This window comes from Scyliorhinus canicula, chromosome 7 (assembly GCF_902713615.1).
Source record: "Scyliorhinus canicula chromosome 7, sScyCan1.1, whole genome shotgun sequence".
NCBI lineage: Eukaryota > Metazoa > Chordata > Chondrichthyes > Carcharhiniformes > Scyliorhinidae > Scyliorhinus > Scyliorhinus canicula.
Window position 1 is genome coordinate 143,188,926 of NC_052152.1, and position 17,128 is coordinate 143,206,053.

General features: G+C 42.9%; 1 protein-coding gene across 3 annotated transcripts in view; it reads left to right on the forward strand.

Moving 5' to 3' along the window:
- The window catches only part of znf335 (zinc finger protein 335), an 88,668-nt gene extending 72,448 nt beyond the window's left edge, over positions 1 to 16,220 (forward strand). For all 3 annotated transcript variants that reach the window (XM_038803055.1, XM_038803054.1, XM_038803056.1), the window contains 5 exons: positions 17 to 91; positions 2,395 to 2,478; positions 6,470 to 6,544; positions 8,250 to 8,352; positions 14,281 to 16,220. In XM_038803055.1, coding sequence (XP_038658983.1) covers positions 17 to 91; positions 2,395 to 2,478; positions 6,470 to 6,544; positions 8,250 to 8,352; positions 14,281 to 14,420 — 477 coding nt within the window. In that variant the 3' untranslated portion in view covers positions 14,421 to 16,220. The remainder of the gene's footprint in view (positions 1 to 16; positions 92 to 2,394; positions 2,479 to 6,469; positions 6,545 to 8,249; positions 8,353 to 14,280) is intronic.
- Positions 16,221 to 17,128: the final 908 nt, after the last annotated feature.

A 17,128-nucleotide genomic window follows, 5' to 3' on the forward strand; every position in this document is an offset into this window, starting at 1 on the left:
TTGCTTCCCCACTCAGGATGAGACGACATATATCCAACATATAACATCTGATGGACAGACTGTTCAACATTTAGTTACAGCAGATAACCAGGTAACATTTGGATAACTTACAACTCCTTACTCCATTTTAGTCAGTTGAAGCAATACTCCATGTACATTTGAGGAAATCCCTAAAGTTTGGCATATAGACAATGGTGACCAGTAACATGCTTTGTATTTTATATATGAAATATGTACACCTGGTGGGCTGTAGCGGTTCAAGAAGGGGGCTCACCACCACCTTCTTGACGGCCTAGGGAGGGGCAATAAATGCTGGCCTAGCCACATCCTATTAAAAAAATTATTTTTAAGTGTGAATAGCAATGAACGTGAAAGATATATTTGCGTCAGCCAACCAGGTGTTATATATTTTGATAGCTTTGTGATTTTGGTTCTTCCCATTGTATTGTATAGTTTGGTGGTGTGCCCATACTTGCCCCGTCAGCAGTGCTTAATGTGTTCTGTATGTTTTGTATATTATAAACTGTTGTTTAGAGCTTCCACAGATATCAGCTCACATTCAGTGATGTCAATCCTCAGCGGTCTAGTTACCTATGGAGTTGACTCCCACTGTCCTGTATTTGCTGTCGCGATGGCAGGACCTTGAAGTGTGACATGGTTTAAAAATTTGTACTTTTAATCTCTCCAAAAGCAGATCGAGTTAATGCTAGGCAAGGTGTTTTCAGTGAAGTTCTAATCTTCTTTAACTGTTGAAATTGCAAGGCAAAGAGTTTAACTTTTGCAGATTGGAGAATATCAATACCATCATAGATTCATTGTAAATGGACAATACTTCAAGAAGAATTTAATGCCATCAAATTATTTCAAGAATTGAAGATAAGGTTTTGGATTCTCCGTTCCCGCGGCTAAGTGCTGACACCAACGGAGGATCCGTGGAGTTCCGCGACTGAAAAATCGGCGGCACACTTACACCGGCTCCGTGTGAAACACCCACGGAACACAAAAGAAATGGTGGGAGAATCGCCGGGTCTGTGCTGGGACTGACGAGCTGCAGCCGCGCATACGCTTACAATCCTCACACACACGCATCGATTGCGCCCGAAAAAATGGCACTGGTTGTGCTGGATTGTATAGCCGCCCACCCCGACCAGCAGCACAACTGTCGGCAACGTTCTCTCTCTCTCTCTCTCTCTCTCTCTCTCTCTCTCCTCGGCCACCCATTCCAGGCTCACAACTGTTGAGCTTAATGAGATGCAGGTGCGGTTGCAGCTGCGCGCAGTGTGCGTTGCAATGACGCCGATTTGGAGGGGGCAGAGCATCACACAGGGCTCTGATTTGGTCGGGAATTTTGATTCTCCGGCTGATTGCCTTATGTGATTTCGGCAACCGGAGAATCCAGCCATGGTCTTCCCTTACACAAGAATGAATGGGGATCATTTTGTACTTCTGTTGCTGGGCAATAAACAGAAGACCGTAAATTATGCAGCCTATTTGATACACCCAATTTGTCTTACACCAACTTGTATTCCATAAACGGTATGGTCATGCACATCAGAAATTGGGAAACCTCCCTCCAATTTTTCCTTTCCGCATTGAGATCCCCAGGGTCAGCTGATAAACATCCCAGGTCACAGATCAGCAATTCAACATTTTTAAAGACTCTGAAGTCTGAACTTGCTGTACCTAGATATCTGTCATGTGTTCCGTCGAGTGAACATGTAACGTGACATTGACAGGTGCTATCTACATTATCCCTGATACTGTAAATTGCTCACTGAAAATGAGATGAGCTTTCTCGTGCTCTGTTTTTAGAATAGAAGAAGATCATTCAGGAAAATACGCACGAGTTGATGTTAACAAACTCTTTTGACCTTCATGCATGAATCAGGGAGAGGCATTTTTGAAAAGATGAGGACACAGAGGCCAGACAATCAAGCAGAAGTAATCTGCAGTAGAAACTCTAGCCTGTTCAAGCCGTTTGTGGTTTTACATTAAGTAAAGAGCCCACTGAAGCAGCACAGAATTCCGCACCTTTGGGGAGGCCCGACGCTGGAGTGGTTCTCGCCACTCCGGTACGCCGAGTAGGGGAGAATCCCGGCCCTTATCTCCAATTCTTGAAATAATTTGGTGCCATTAAATGCTTGTAGTATTGTACAATGGATATAGGATGGAATTGAGATTCTCCAATTAAAGCTGGTGATAGTTGCAGATCAGCACCATCGCAAACTATCTTCTACCGTCTGCCTTCCATGGAGTATACACTTTTAAAGTTGGATTTAAAGTAAAATTCATTAATGGTTCAAGAAGGTCTTGCACTTCAGAGACAGTCACATTTTTGCCCTCATAGATTGTTGTTCTTTCCGATATCTTGCTACATTTTCTTTTTCTCTGAAGGTGCAATACATCATTTCGCAGGAAGGTGTGCAACACCTTGTTCCACAGGAATACGTTGTCGTCCCTGAAGGCCATCACATTCAGGTAGGTGCCTTTTATTGTGATATGCACTGGCAGATATTAGGGACAGACTTACAATGGAAAAAATGCCAACGATCATTAAACAATGGGACATGGATACACTTGCAATCTAAAATTACTTCAGTGGGGTACTGAGGGAGTGCTCCATTGTCAGCATTAAATAAGACCCTATCTGACAGTTCAGATGGACATAAGCAAACGCATGATATTATTTGAAGAAATGTGCTCTCTGTCCTGACTAATTATCTCAATTAACATTCTAAATGTCTTGGATGAATTAATCACTGTTCATGGGACCTTACTTTGTGCAAATCAATTGCTACTTTGCTTACAAAATAACAGTGGTTGCATTTCAGAAATAATTCATTGGCTGTGAAGCACAAATAGGTTGTGAAAGGCTTTTTATATATTCAACTTGTTTCCTTTTACTCCGAGCAAACAATGCCCTAGGAAGCAGTGACCATAACATGGTATACTTTTGCATTCTATTTGAACTAATGGGGTTAATGGCTGATAAGTCCCCTGGATCTGTTGGATTTTATCCCAGGGTATTAAAGGAAGTAGCTACAGAGATAGTGGATGGACTGGTAGTAATCTTCCAAAAATCCTTAAATTCTGAGAAAGTCCCAGAGGATTGGAAAACTGCCAACACAACACCTTTATTCTAAAAAGGAGGGATCAAAAAGCAAGAAACTATCGGATAGCTTAATTCTGTCATTGGGAAAATGTCCATTATCAAGGATGTAATAGCAGAGTATTTAGAAGTGTATAATTCAATCAAGCAGAGTCAGCATGTCTTCATGAAGGGCAAATCATGCCTGGCAAAATTATTAGAATTCTTTGAAGTGTTAATGAGCAGGATAGATGAGGGGAACTAGTACCGTGAAGACGGTGGAGCTGGGGGAGGGGCAGTTTGGTTGTCCTTCGGAGTTTGAACTGAGGTAGATATTTTCAGAAGTCATGCATCAATATGATACTGTTGAAAGTTAGAGTCGCATTATCAACATATAGCGTAGTTTAAAGCGTTTCAATCAGGACAAAATGAACAAATATTAATTTAGTCAAACGGATCACCGATTTTAGTCTCAAACCCTGAAGTTAAGTCAAAAATCGTAGAATTATTTTTTTCAATCAGCTGCTTACATCATATAAATTAGCTTTTTTTTAACTATGCCAGAAAAATGGTTGCTTTGTACTTTCCTTTTAATTGCAACAACGAACTGTGCAGTTGAAAGTACACCTACAGTAAGTCAGATGAGAAGTTTAGTTTGGGGGCCTGGACTGGATGCAAACAGTTCTTCCAGCTCAATATTTCTATATTCAGGCAGTAGCAGAAGACAATGTCAAGTAAGTAGAGCATGCTTTACATTTTTACTTGTAAAGCAATGTATAATTTAGGATGAGCATTGGCAAACCGCAAAGAACATTCAAGGAAACTTGTTTTTTCTTTGGCAAAATAAGTGCTTTACCTGCCCATTTTACCTGTTGGAAATTAAAAATGATGAAAAATCAAAACCTTGTGGTTATAGGGTTTTTACATACATTCGGTGTACATAATCTCTTTCTCTCTCTTGACCCCCCCCCCCATCCCTAATCTGTGCACGTAAAATCTAGTATTTTACCATTTAATGAAAGTCAAACATTAGAATAGGGCAGCACGGTAGCATGGTGGTTAGCATAAATGCTTCACAGCTCCAGGGTCCCAGGTTCGGTTCCCGGCTGGGTCACTGTCTGTGCGAAGTCTGCACGTCCTCCCCGTGTGTGCGTGGGTTTCCTCCGGGTGCTCCGGTTTCCTCCCACAGTCCAAAGATGTGTGGGTTAGGTGGATTGGCCATGCTAAATTGCCCGTAGTGTCCTAAAAAAAGTAAGGTTGGGGGGGGTTGTTGGGTTACGGGTATGGGGTGGATACGTGGGTTTGAGTAGGGTGATCATTGCTCGGCACAACATCGAGGACTGAAGGGCCTGTTCTGTGCTGTACTGTTCTATGTTCTATGTAATGTGCAAGATTCTCTGAAAATGGGGCTATGTCCCCACACCAGTGGGAAAACCGGCATCAACCACTCCAGCGTCAACAGCCTCCGAAAGTGAGGAATTCTCCAATTTCTCGGGGGGCTAGGCCGAAGGGCCGGCACAAGTTCGCGCATGCACAGACCGGCCGGCGTATTTCCGCGCATGCGCAGGGGGTTCTTTCTACGCGCCAGCCACCGGGCAATATGGCGGAACCCTACAGGTGCCCAGCCCGGCACGGAGGAAAGAAGTCCCCCAACGGAACCATCCGGCCACAGGTTGGTAGGCCCCCGATCGCGGGCCAGGCCACCCCTGGGGTCGGATCCTGTAATTAGTGCTGGAGCCACAATTATTCACAATCTATATTAATGATTTGGACGAGAAGTGAATGCACTATTGCCACGTTTGCGGATGACAAAAAAATAGGTGGGGACAGCAAATGGTGAGGATGACAGTCTACAGAGGGATATAATGTAGGAAAATGTGAAGTTACTTTTTGGTAGCAAGAATAAAGGGACTCCCCCTCAGTTTGAAATTCCACCATGACCTCCCCAACCCTTCCTTTGCCGTATAAGCCTGTGGTGGAAACTTCTATTTCCCGACACACTGTACACTATCATGACTGCCATGTACCTCTCCAAAACCCCTCTCACTGCAATGAAAAGCTCCTTGCAGCCCTTCACTTTAGGAATATGTTCAGCCACTTCTACCCCTTCTCTTTCTTTTTTGTTCACAGCAATCTAAAACACTTGGAGACACCTCTTTTTCTATTAAAGGGGTGTTCCAAGAACATGAGTTGGGATTCCTATATGTCTGACCTCTGTTTGCCACATGATACCTCGGCCAGCATTGCAAACTATTGAGATGGAGCATTGTGATCCAGATGTTTTCCTCCGCTCTATAGCCCTGTGCTATGCTAATCCATTGCACTGCCTGCATTTATTTGTTAAAATAACACTTTTTTGTGGAGATAAAGGTGAAGGATTTAAGTGTTAGTGAATGGTATGATTTTGATTTTGAGCCCAAAGTATCAGAAGCAAACACGCTTCCAGGTGAGGAATAGCGGAGTTAGATGCAGAATAACCCTGCTTCATTCTGTCCTAACAATGAGCCTCCGCTCTAAACCCATAGGTGTGCCACTGCTACCCTAACATCTCACACTCTTCCATTTCCCAGCCATTCTGTCCCCTATCTGAATGAAATTGTATATTTCAGCAGTTTTGCACTGTGCCCATATCTGCGAAGAATTAGATTGAGCTTGTCTAAACTCATTTCATGTAGCATCTATACAATGAATAGATAGGAGACACATCAATGTGAGATCAATAAAGTTTTTTTTTATAAAATTAGAGTTCCCAATAATTTTTTTCCAATTGGGAAATTTAGTGTGACCAATCCTCCTAACGTGCATATCTTTTGAGTGGTGGGGGTGAAACCCATGCAGACACGGCAAGAATGTGTAAACTCCACACGGACAGTGAGCCGTGATCGAACCCAGGTCCTCAGTGCCATAAGCAGCAGTGCTAACCACTGTGCCGCAGTGTCACCAGAAATCAAGAAACTTGATTGTTTGAAATACAGCATTTTTCAAAAATTATACAACAGTGCTTATAATTGAATAAATGTTCTGTGTGTATTTCTAAATTTAGTCAGTATCGTATCTCATGACGTATTCCCCACCGAGGTCACTGCACTCCTCCAATTTTGTGTCGTCCCCTGGTTTACTTGTGCCTTCAGCTGCTTTGGCCCTAAATTCTGGAATTCCCTCAACTTCTATCCACACTTCTCTCCTTTATGATGCCCTTAAAACCTAAACGTTTGCCTGTTTTTTTTAGACACCTGACTTAATATCTCCTTTTTCAGCTTGATGTCAAATTTTGTTTGATAATGCTTGCCTGATTTAAAGGTGTTGTATTAATACAACTGTTAATGTTTTGTTGTTTTCAATTAATATTGTACCTTATTTATTTACTGATGCTCTCCGTAGGTGCAGGATGGCCAAATTCACCACATCCAGTACGAATCAGATCCACATATACACCAGGTTTTGGAGGGACAACAGGTATAGTTCTTCTCTAATAAGATGTACCTACATTTAGAAATTGAGTGTGTAAAAATAAATATATTACACTGGACTTAATCTGGGATTTGTCTCAATTGGTCAGCAGCAGTTGTCACTATTGGCAGCAAGAAAATACATTTTGTGCTGTTACAGAACAGTATATCCCTGGATCTTTAAGCGATGCCCATACCAATCACTCCAGTTACTGGTATGACTCAGCCAGCATAACTTCTGTGATAAATGTACGTTAATATTTTTGGAGATTAGCATGTTAATCTCAGAAGTTAACTATAGGATTAATTGACAGCCCAATAGATAGTGATCAAGAATGAGAATACTGGCATTTCTCCCTCCATAGTCAAGATTAGAACATCTCAACTGAAGCTAAACTAGAAGAGACTTTGAATTGAGATAGGATCTTAAAGCTTCTAGCTTGCATCTTTGGACTGTCCAGATGCATAAGGAATGATCACAGTGAAATTTAGACAAGACATTCAGTTGATGTGACTGTCAGCAGATGGCCAGCCCGAGTTGTGGATAGCACAATCGCTTCACAGCTCCAGGGTCCCAGGTTCGATTCCAGCTTGGGTCACTGTCTGTGCAGAGTCTGCACATCCTCTCCGTGTGTGCGTGGGTTTCCTCCGGGTGCTCTGGTTTCCTCCCACAGTCCAAAGATGTGCAGGGTAGGTGAATTGGCCATGATAAATTGCCCTTAGTGTCCCTTAGTGTAGGGTGGGGTTACTGGGTTATGGGGATAGGATGGAGGTGTTAACCTTGGGTAGGGTGCTCTTTCCAGGAGCCGGTGCAGACTCGATGGGCCGAATGGCCTCCTTCTGCACTGTAAATTCTATGATTTATGGGTACAAACTGATGAGCAAGTTATTCCATCATGCTTCAACTATGTCATTAAAGTCATTTGATTTCAGGTATTGTATGAACAAACCTTTTTTGTGGGGAAATTACTTGAATATTTGATTAATTTTAAATATAGTTCTTGGCCCATCATCACTTAACTAAGAGTACAGCAATCGAATTAGAATCACAACTGACAAAGGGTCATCTGGACTCAAAACGTTAGCTCTGTTCTTTCCCTACAGATGTTGCCAGACCTATTGAGATTTTTCCAGCATTTTCTCTTTGGTAACAATTACATAGTTGTTTTTCTGCCTTTGGCCATAGTCCTCTTTATTTTCATTTGCAAATAAAAATTGAAATTTTTTTTAAAATATTGAGAAAAGATCTATTATATGGGCCACATTTAATGGCATACAATTCTCTTAATTTGCGATTTTGATATTCAAATTTACAAAAATCCATTATGTAAAGCTGCCAACTCAAAATTAAATGCTGTAGGTGCTGTCAATCTGAAATAAAAACACAAAATGCTGGAAATACTCATCAGTCAGGTAGCATCTGTGGAGAGAAAAATAGTGTTTCAGTCTGATAATCTATCTTAGTTTCTGTCCGATGACCTTTCGTAGATTGTTTCAGTCCGATGATCTTTCGTTTCAGTCCGATCTTTCGTAGATAATGTGGAGTTGCCAATATTCCCGTGTGTGTGTGTGTGTGTGTGTGTGTGTGTGTGTGTGTGTTTGTGCTTCAGTACTGTAATGACCAGTTTCTTGCCGATGCTAATTCTCTGTGGTGTGCTGTAGTACATATATTTTTTGCTGTCAATCTCTTGATGTTGTGTTACTTTGCTAAGATCGCAGTGAGCCATGATGGACAGATCCAATACGTGCCAATCACAGACCAGCAAATAGTGACACAAGCCGAGCTGGAGGCTGCTGCACATTCCGCAGTGACAGGTAAGCAAATGCAGGGGTCCAGGCCTGGTGTGAGGCAGCAGCAGCTTTTCCGTATTCGAAACCTGAACCTGATCAGAATCTTTGTTCTCATTGATACTAAGCAGCTGTTTTAAGAATATCCTCACCTGGCTATTGATGGATCTATGTTCTTGCAATTTCAGTCACTGAATGGCAAGTCCGTAACAAAAAATATTGTGGGATATCATACTATAAAAATCCATTTACTTTTCAAGATATGTCCAGTTGATGGTGAAGTACCATTGACACTCCTTAAGACTGGGCGTCTGTACCTAACTGTTCCATTTTCTTCTTGCAGCCCCTCAATTTGTCCTTTTAAACTTGTAGCAACATCTTCAATGGCCTTTCCTCATAAATTATTTAATTAATCAACTTTATTGTTTAATCATTTTTTTAAAAGCTACCTGAAAAACATTCTATTGTTCTAACTCTGACATTTAACTTGTATTCCCTGATAAGTAAACTTCTTCATCATAATGTCAATTCTTTCTAAATGCGGCCACCTTCAATTAAATAACTAAATGAGCAGTGTTTTATGACCAGCGAGGCCGGTTAGCTCAGTTGGTTAGACTACCGATTTGTGATGCAGAGTGATACTAACCTTGTGAGTTCAATTCCCGTACCAGCTGAGGTTATTCATGAAGGCCCTGGCTGGTTTAGCACAGTGGGCTAAATAGCTGGCTTGTAATGCAGAACAGGACCAGCGTGGGTTCAATTCCCATATCGGCCTCCTCAGACAGGTGCCGGAATGTGACGACTAGGGGCTTTTCACAGTAACTTCATTGAAGCCTACTTGTGACAATAAGTGATTTTTTATTATTATTGTTATTATTAAGGCCCAGCCTTCGCAACCTTGTTCCTCGCCTGAGGTATGGTGACCCTCAGGTTAAATCACCACCAGTCAGCTCTATCTCTCTCTCTCTCTCTCTCTTCTCTCTCTCTCTCTCTCTCTCTCTCTCTCTCTCTCTCTCTCTCTCTCTCTCTCTCTCTCTCTCTCTCTCTCTCTCTCTCTCTCTCTCTCTCTCTCTCTCTCTCAAAGGGAGAGCAGCCAATGGCGAGTTTAATTTTATGGCCCCACCATCTTCCTGTGTCTGTCCTGATTAATTCTACGGCAGGAAGGCTCGTGGACAGCCTTCTCGCCACACTGTGAAGTGAGGCCTTTTAGTGGGCAAAGATGCCCAATTAACGGACTCATACTGCTGCCACAGCATCAACTCAGTGGCAGGCAGGCCTGTCCCCACACGGGGAGTGCGATGAGCTTGTGGTCTCGGGAGGGTGAGGTATGTGGAACAAGGTGGTGGAGCACTGAGAGCTACCCACTTCACTTACTGCCAACCCTCCCATACTCTGTGCAATGCCCACCACATAAAACTCCTCCTCCATCACTCAAGTGAGTCTAGGGATCCAACAAAGATCTGGGCTTTGGGCGGGTATCCTTCCTACAGCAACCATTGCTCGCTCGTTAGCGCTGCACTGGGCGCCAGCTCTGTAGGTGGGACTTCTCATCTCCCGGATTCTGATCCTGTAGATGGCCCAGCAGTGCCCACTTGAGTGGCACGTAACACTAGCAGGCCTTTCCAGGAGGAGGCAACGTGGGAGCCTCTTTGGCTTTCCAGCTGGCACCCAAGAGTCCAGTCACCGCTCTAATATTCCACGGAACAGGCACTAATGCACACAAAATCATAACCTGTATTTCTCGATGTTGGGTCCATTGGGTTCATGTTACCATCCTCATAGAAACTAATAACTTTTTGAATATATATTTTTATTAGCTATTTCTATTTTTTACAATTAACACAATAAACCCTCAACTGATACAATACAGTATGAATGCAGAAAAAGGCAGGAGAACACCTGACACAGTTGGTTCAGCTTAGTCATTAAACTTGTTGCCTCTTTTTATACAACAAAAAACAACAAACAGACAAGCTAGAGAATGGGGCGAAGAAGATAAATCCATGGTTAAAAGGTGCACACCTTCAGTGTAGCGATGGTCCCTTCAGCCAAAGAAACTATAGGGCAAGGTCTCCGTGTCCCGTTCGGGCGTGCATTAAAACATACCTGCCCCCCAATTCCAATTATACCAGAGACCAGTGGCGTTTTTTCCTCGGACAGACCTGCCTGTACCTTTGCAGGAGCCAGTCAGCGATTCATTAACCCCAAATAGAAAAATCTCATGAAGATACTAATTCTAAGGGGGTATTTTGCATTTAATCACAAGGTGCAACAAATTACAAAATGTAGTACAGTGAAAGTGATCATTACTCCTCACATACACAGGTAAGACCAAGAAATATTGATACAATTGAATCAAATTATCAGTCATTGTAGTCGGCATCTCCATTCATACAGGAAATGAAATTGTTTACCTTGGAAATTCATCTGAGGTAAGATGGTCGACCTGATGCCAAAAAGAGAGGAGGTTCTCAAGCTAACAGGATAAAGCTATGAACACATGGCGCACACCCTCCTCCACAGGACAACAAAGACAGAATAACATGATATACGGAACCCTTATGGGGCAAAATGCAACCAATCAGGACCGAGCTCAGCATCCCAAGACCTCCAAGCAATGCAAGGATTCCTCAGAAAAAGGGGAACGACAGGACACTGCCAACTGTGCAAGACATGACCCAGCAATGTATACTCGTATACAGAAGCCAGTAAACCAAGGATTGTTAAACCATACCAAAACGCTCAGCACAACAGATTTCGCTTCTCTCTAGCCATATCTGAGGCACTCTTCAGGCCCCTCCATCACAGGAAAATATGAATCATTTGCCACCAAGGAATCCCAACCAATAAGAAGAGGAATTGTCAAGACACCCATCAAAGGGATATCTCGGAGGGAGATACAACTCTCCTCCTCCCAACAAGATGAGGGAAACCCTCTAGAATTAAATATAACAAATCAGAGTCTGTATCAGCATGTCATCTACCCAAATAAAGAAAGGAATCCCGAGAGAAAGAGGAACACCAGAATTAACCAATAGATGTCAGACAAGGTCTAGTAATGTACACTTCTGCAAAAAGGATACCAGGAGCAGAACAGAATGACCTCATAAACACGCTACTTCCCCAAGCATCAAGAAGGAGGACAGTTTGTAAGTGCTTGTATAATACTCCTCCATCCAGTGTAATCTCTAAGTGAAGAAAGACTCTAACAATATTGAACCAAAGCATGCCCCACAGCCACCAGGATACTACTTCCCGAGGGAACCCAGATCTCAAGAAGAAGAGTATTCCAGACACCCCCAAAAAGTGACATTTCCGGGGAGGGTGACCTATGCCCCGCCCAACATACCTTCCACCTGACCCGGGTAAACACAGTTAATACCGCCCTAACCTCAATTTAGCAAATTAGGATGAATGACACATTACAACAGGCCAAGGATCACTCTTCTACATTGAACAAAGCAAACTATACTATCTTTAAGCACCCCGAGGCACCACTTAGGCCTCGTCATCAACGTGATTCCAGTCGTTTTCCCCTCATCAAAGAAATCCTGTCAACAGGGTGATATGCCCACCATACATTCCATGCCCCAAGTAACTACTGTCACTACCTGCGCAGCTAAGTTAAATATAGAAGACCAATCCAAAAAGTCTATATATTCCAGGATTAACTGACCACGCCTGGGAGTGCACCACTACATATTCCTCCCCCCACCCCACCCCCCACTATTCCAACAATGCCAGAGGAACAGACATAAAAAAAGTATTTTCAGGATACATGATAGAAGAGTAAGGAATCCTTAATTAATCCCAAAATAACAAAGTACAAAAGAAAAATACGACACTTCTAACGAGGGTTTTCCTCATCCACACAAAGGACTTGTAAGGCCATAGCAACCACCTCTGTACCAAGCCATCTACCTGCCACCCAGCTGTGGCGCTACTCGTCTTCTCTAAATAAAGTGAATAGTATCAAAAAATGTACTCCCTCAGTGTAAAAGCACAGATTACAGATCATTTTTTAAAAACAAATACAGTTAAATACTGCACAACCTTCATGTCTACAACCAACTCTATACAACAGCTTCTGTGCTCATATATCATATACCCTTGTCAGGATAAAAAGCAATAGCATGAAATCAGGGGTCTAATCACGAGGAACAAAGTAAGATTAATGATGAACTGCAGGATGATATAACCATCCACGGAGCTTGGAAATGCTAAAACCATGACCGGATCATCGAGAAACATGCAGGATCCATCCAGAGTTTCACTGAAGCCCCTGCACCTCCGCCAAGTCATCTTCCCAGAGCCCCGGTAAAGAGAAATCTAGCCTCGGTGGATGACGAAGATCCATCGCATCCAGCCGCCTCCAACTCTTCTCGACCAACATCGAGATCAAGACGACTTCAGACCAATGGTCTTCGTCCTTGACCGACCTCCATCCCTGAAGACTGGATACAATGTGCTCCCTCAAACTTAAATCACCCAACTTTCAAATTGAGACCAGGACAGCAGAGCAGCAGATCTCAAATTAGGCCGAGAATTCATCCCCAGCTCCCCTCTGGAGACGAGGTGGCAGTTGCACCTTCTCCGGTCCCATCTCTCCAATCAACCCGGATGTTCGACATAACATGCAGCAAAATTTCCAAGGACCGAAGGTGAGACCATACTGAGGAAACTGCCCTGTTGACTGATAGGATTCTCTTCTCTGCTTCATCCATTCTCTTTAGGATATCTTGTAGCTCATCAGTGTGAGCACCAATAACCTGTGCTGGGGAGTCAAGACCGTCATCCACAACTTCACTCAAATGGCAACCATCAACTCAAACAAAGTATCTCTTAGAAATGCTTTAACTCCACGCCTCACTTCTGGCAGATATGTAGCATTAATGGGACAGTCTCAATGTCACTTCAAATTCTCCATCAGTTTCACACGAGGTCAAAACTTCCAGTGTCTTTTTATGGTTTTTCCAGATCAGACTATCACGTTGCCAATGGCACACCTTGACAAGTCCCCCTCTCTCTCAAGCCCCAACAGTTTTGATGATCCAGAATTCCAGAGATTCCTATCTCCAAACCCTTTAAACAATTTAGCCAGCTCTCGTAACACAGTTTCTTCCCCAGAGAGGGCTTTACTTCTGTCCTCCATTGTTTCCAATAGGCTAGACCTGTTTGTGGGAGAATTCCTATTATCTCTTACCTGCTTCTCAGCAACTGCTTTTCCTCTATTCTATCCATTTGCAACTGTCATCCCAATGTCGGAGAATCCCCGGGGCGCCGCGCGAATCGCGCCAGTCGGGGGCCGCTTCAGTTCTCCGACCGGATGGGCAGAGCGGCCGTAGCAGCGGGACCTCGACGTTGAAGGGTCCGGGGGGGCAGCCTGTGGGGGAGGGGAGGAGTGGTCCGACCCTGGGGGGCGCCTCTGTTGTGGCCTGGCCCGCGATCAGGGCCCACTGATCGGCGGGCCGGCCTCTCAGGTTGGATGCCTCCATTTTTCCACGCCGCCTCCTGTAGCCCTACGCCATTTGGCACGGAGAAGAGTGCCACTGCGCATGCGCGAGTTGGCGCCTGTGCCACTGCACATGTGCGGACCCCGTGGCGTCCAGTTGACGCCTGGGTCAGCAGCTGGAGTGGCATGGGCCGCTCCAGCGCCGTGCTGGCCCCCTATGGCCCAGAGAATCGGGCACCGGAAGGCCTGTTGACGCCGGAGTAAAACACTCCCGTTTTTACGCCGCCGTCAACACTTAGCTGCCCGATGGGAGATACTTTGCTGCTCTGAATGTTGACTTTTAAAGTATAGTAAAGTAAAAGCAGATTTACACAGCAGGCGGTTCAAAGAGAAAGGTAGCTTTGTGTCAGGTAAAGACCAGCTTTGAATTATCTCTTTTGAAAGTTTGTTGACTGTGCTGAAAGTTGTTAAAAGTAAGCTACTGTTTCCTCTTCCTTTAATAGCTGTGGCTGATGCAGCTATCGCTCAGGTTCAAGGAATCTACACAACTGAGGCTACAGAAGAACAAATACAACAGCTTCAGCAACAAGCAATCCAGTACGAGATGGCTCAGGCTGAGGTCATTGCATACTCTGAAGACTAATGAAAGTGGCAGCAGAAGATGACTTAAGCACTTTTCAATTTTAGTAAGAGAGAAGGGGACAGTGAAGCAAAGAGACAAATGACTGATCCCCTTTCCCTGCCTTATAATACTTTTGGTTTTCCTTAGATAATCCTTGATACCTGCATGCAATGAACAGATAAAAGCCTATTTGTATATTTTGTTTGCCATGCCCCTTCCCTACCTTGTCCAGTTATTGACCAATTTGCAAATCCATAAACTTGGTACTGAATCCTCAGAAATGACCCCAATTTATGAATCACATTTTTGATGGTTATTTAAAAAGTTTAGCACAATGTTTAATGTGGGCTGATGAACCTGTATATAAAAAAAAAAGATAAGGTTCCAGCTTTTGAAAAACGTTCTGTACACAGATCTTACATGACTTATATTTATGTGGGTGTATATAGAATATATACAAAAATATTATGTATAGATTATTGAATTCCTGCAGGATGAATTCTAAGACAATGATCTAGTTGAGAAATTAATGGCTAGCTCATTGCCCTAGTCATCATTGCCTCTTGTTTTCCATTTTAATATATAGCGGATATTGAATTTAAAAAGAAGTTGCCATTGCAGCAATCTGTTGTGTGAATTTGGTTTTCAAGATGAAAGAACAGAAAATGTTCTTGCTTTTTTTATTTTATATGTGGGAACCTGATATATTGATCACGTGATAGGATCTGGAATAACTTTTCTGGGGGATGAAATTCCCCTTCTGAAAAATTTGCACTTGGTACATATTGAAATCAAGTTTAAAATGTTTCAGGGAACTTTCCCCCTCCCACGTTCCACTCCCACCATACCTGCTAATGGATCGGTGTGTAGTGTACTGTCTAGTATGAAATTCAACCATAAACCCAGAAAATATCCAACTTCAAACTCAGCTGCTTCTGAGTTGGTTGATATCAGCAGTCACTGGGTCATTAACTTTGGTCCCTTTTGTAGTGACTAACAGTAAGAAAATTGGCACTAGTAATGAAATCTATTTGGAGGTCTCTAACCGGGAAAAGAATATCAGGAGCCTTTTCACATGCTCTGGACAGCAAGATGATGGACCTGTTGAGAATAGAGGTAATAAAGCATAAGGAAGCTTGTGTGTTCCAGCCTTGTAACATGGGCCAAGATATTGTCTTCTCCTGGATTGAATGCTGAACAATGTTCACATGTTAAAACATCAACGATAATTTGTACCATCTCAGTAAATCCAAATGAATCGAAGGATATAGTAAAACCAATATTGATAGCTACAGGGTTAATTAATATTTCTGGGTTGCATAAAAACTCATTGGGAGTTCAATACTGTTCACCTCATTTAGCTTTGTTTGTTAAACCATCCACTTGGTTGCTTTCTCAATGCTGGAATCAATAATCCATCGCTACAATTTTCCATTAGCCAATATTTGCATTGTTTTTTTCCATGAACACATCCTGCTAATATTAGGAAACTAAACTGTATATACAGTAATGTACATACAATAATTTATTACATAGGATGAAATATTTTGCTTACCAACTGGACTAAAATGATTGCAGTTGACTCTTATTACCTCAACTACACTGGATTCTACTCTTGCTGACTTTGTCAATTGTTGTTAATGTTTGTTTTCTAAAACCTTATTCTTTTCAATACATTGTATTCATTTTTTAATCATGCATTCTCATTTTTTATTTTTCTAGGAAGTGTTTCCACATGTACGTTTCCACTGCCATTATACCGGTGCTTATGATTTGTTGTGAAGCAGTTTTAGGCATATAGATATAAAAGCAGCAATGTGATATGGTTTCCAGTCTCATTGTAAGCTTGGTAACTTGGGGAGATCTGATACCATTTCTAGTACATAATTATAACCCCATAATGGGCTTCTCACCAGTCCAGTATAAAGTTCTGCTTAAAAAATGGCCTATTCCTTTGGACCTGCTGGGGTCTTTATAAAACTCCCAATCTTTTATTGTTATGAGGCAGACAGCTGCTGCTCCCATAGCATGAGAATATGCTACCTGTATAGCAGGGTATTGCTCTTCCAAGCAGTGCTACTTAACAGTTGAACTCTGTGTGAATAGTCTGGGCGGGATTCTCTACCCCATCAGCCCCGTTTTCTGGCACAGCGTGCCCCCGCCGGCAGTGAGGTTTTCCGTTCCCGCAGCCGGCCAATGGGGTTTCCCATTGTGGCTACCCCCACACCGTCAGGAAAGCCACGGGCATGGGTGAACTGCCAGCGAAGCGGAGAATCCTGCCGATGGCGAATCCCGCTGTCCGACTCTAATCTTAGTCCATATCTGTAGTATTATTACTCTTTCTTGCATTTCTGTAGGCAGCAATGATTGGCAATAATTATACAATCGCTACACAGTGACAGGACTAGTCAATTGAATTAATTTCAATAAGTTTGTTGTGGAATTTTCTTATTATCACTTAAAATGTATTTGTGAATTTTGGTATCAACTGGACATACCAATAATTAGAGTCCACTCTTAGAGAACTGACAAGTATGGGGTGGCACTGTGGTTAACACTGTTGCCTCACAGCGCCAGGGTCCCAAGTTTGATTCTGACCTCTGGTGACTGTGTGGAGTTGCATGTTCTCTCTGTGACCTTGTGGGTTTCCTCTGGGTGCTCTGGTTTCGTCCTACAGTGCAGGTTAGGTGAATTGGCCATGCTAAATTGCCCAAACATTAGCTGGAGTT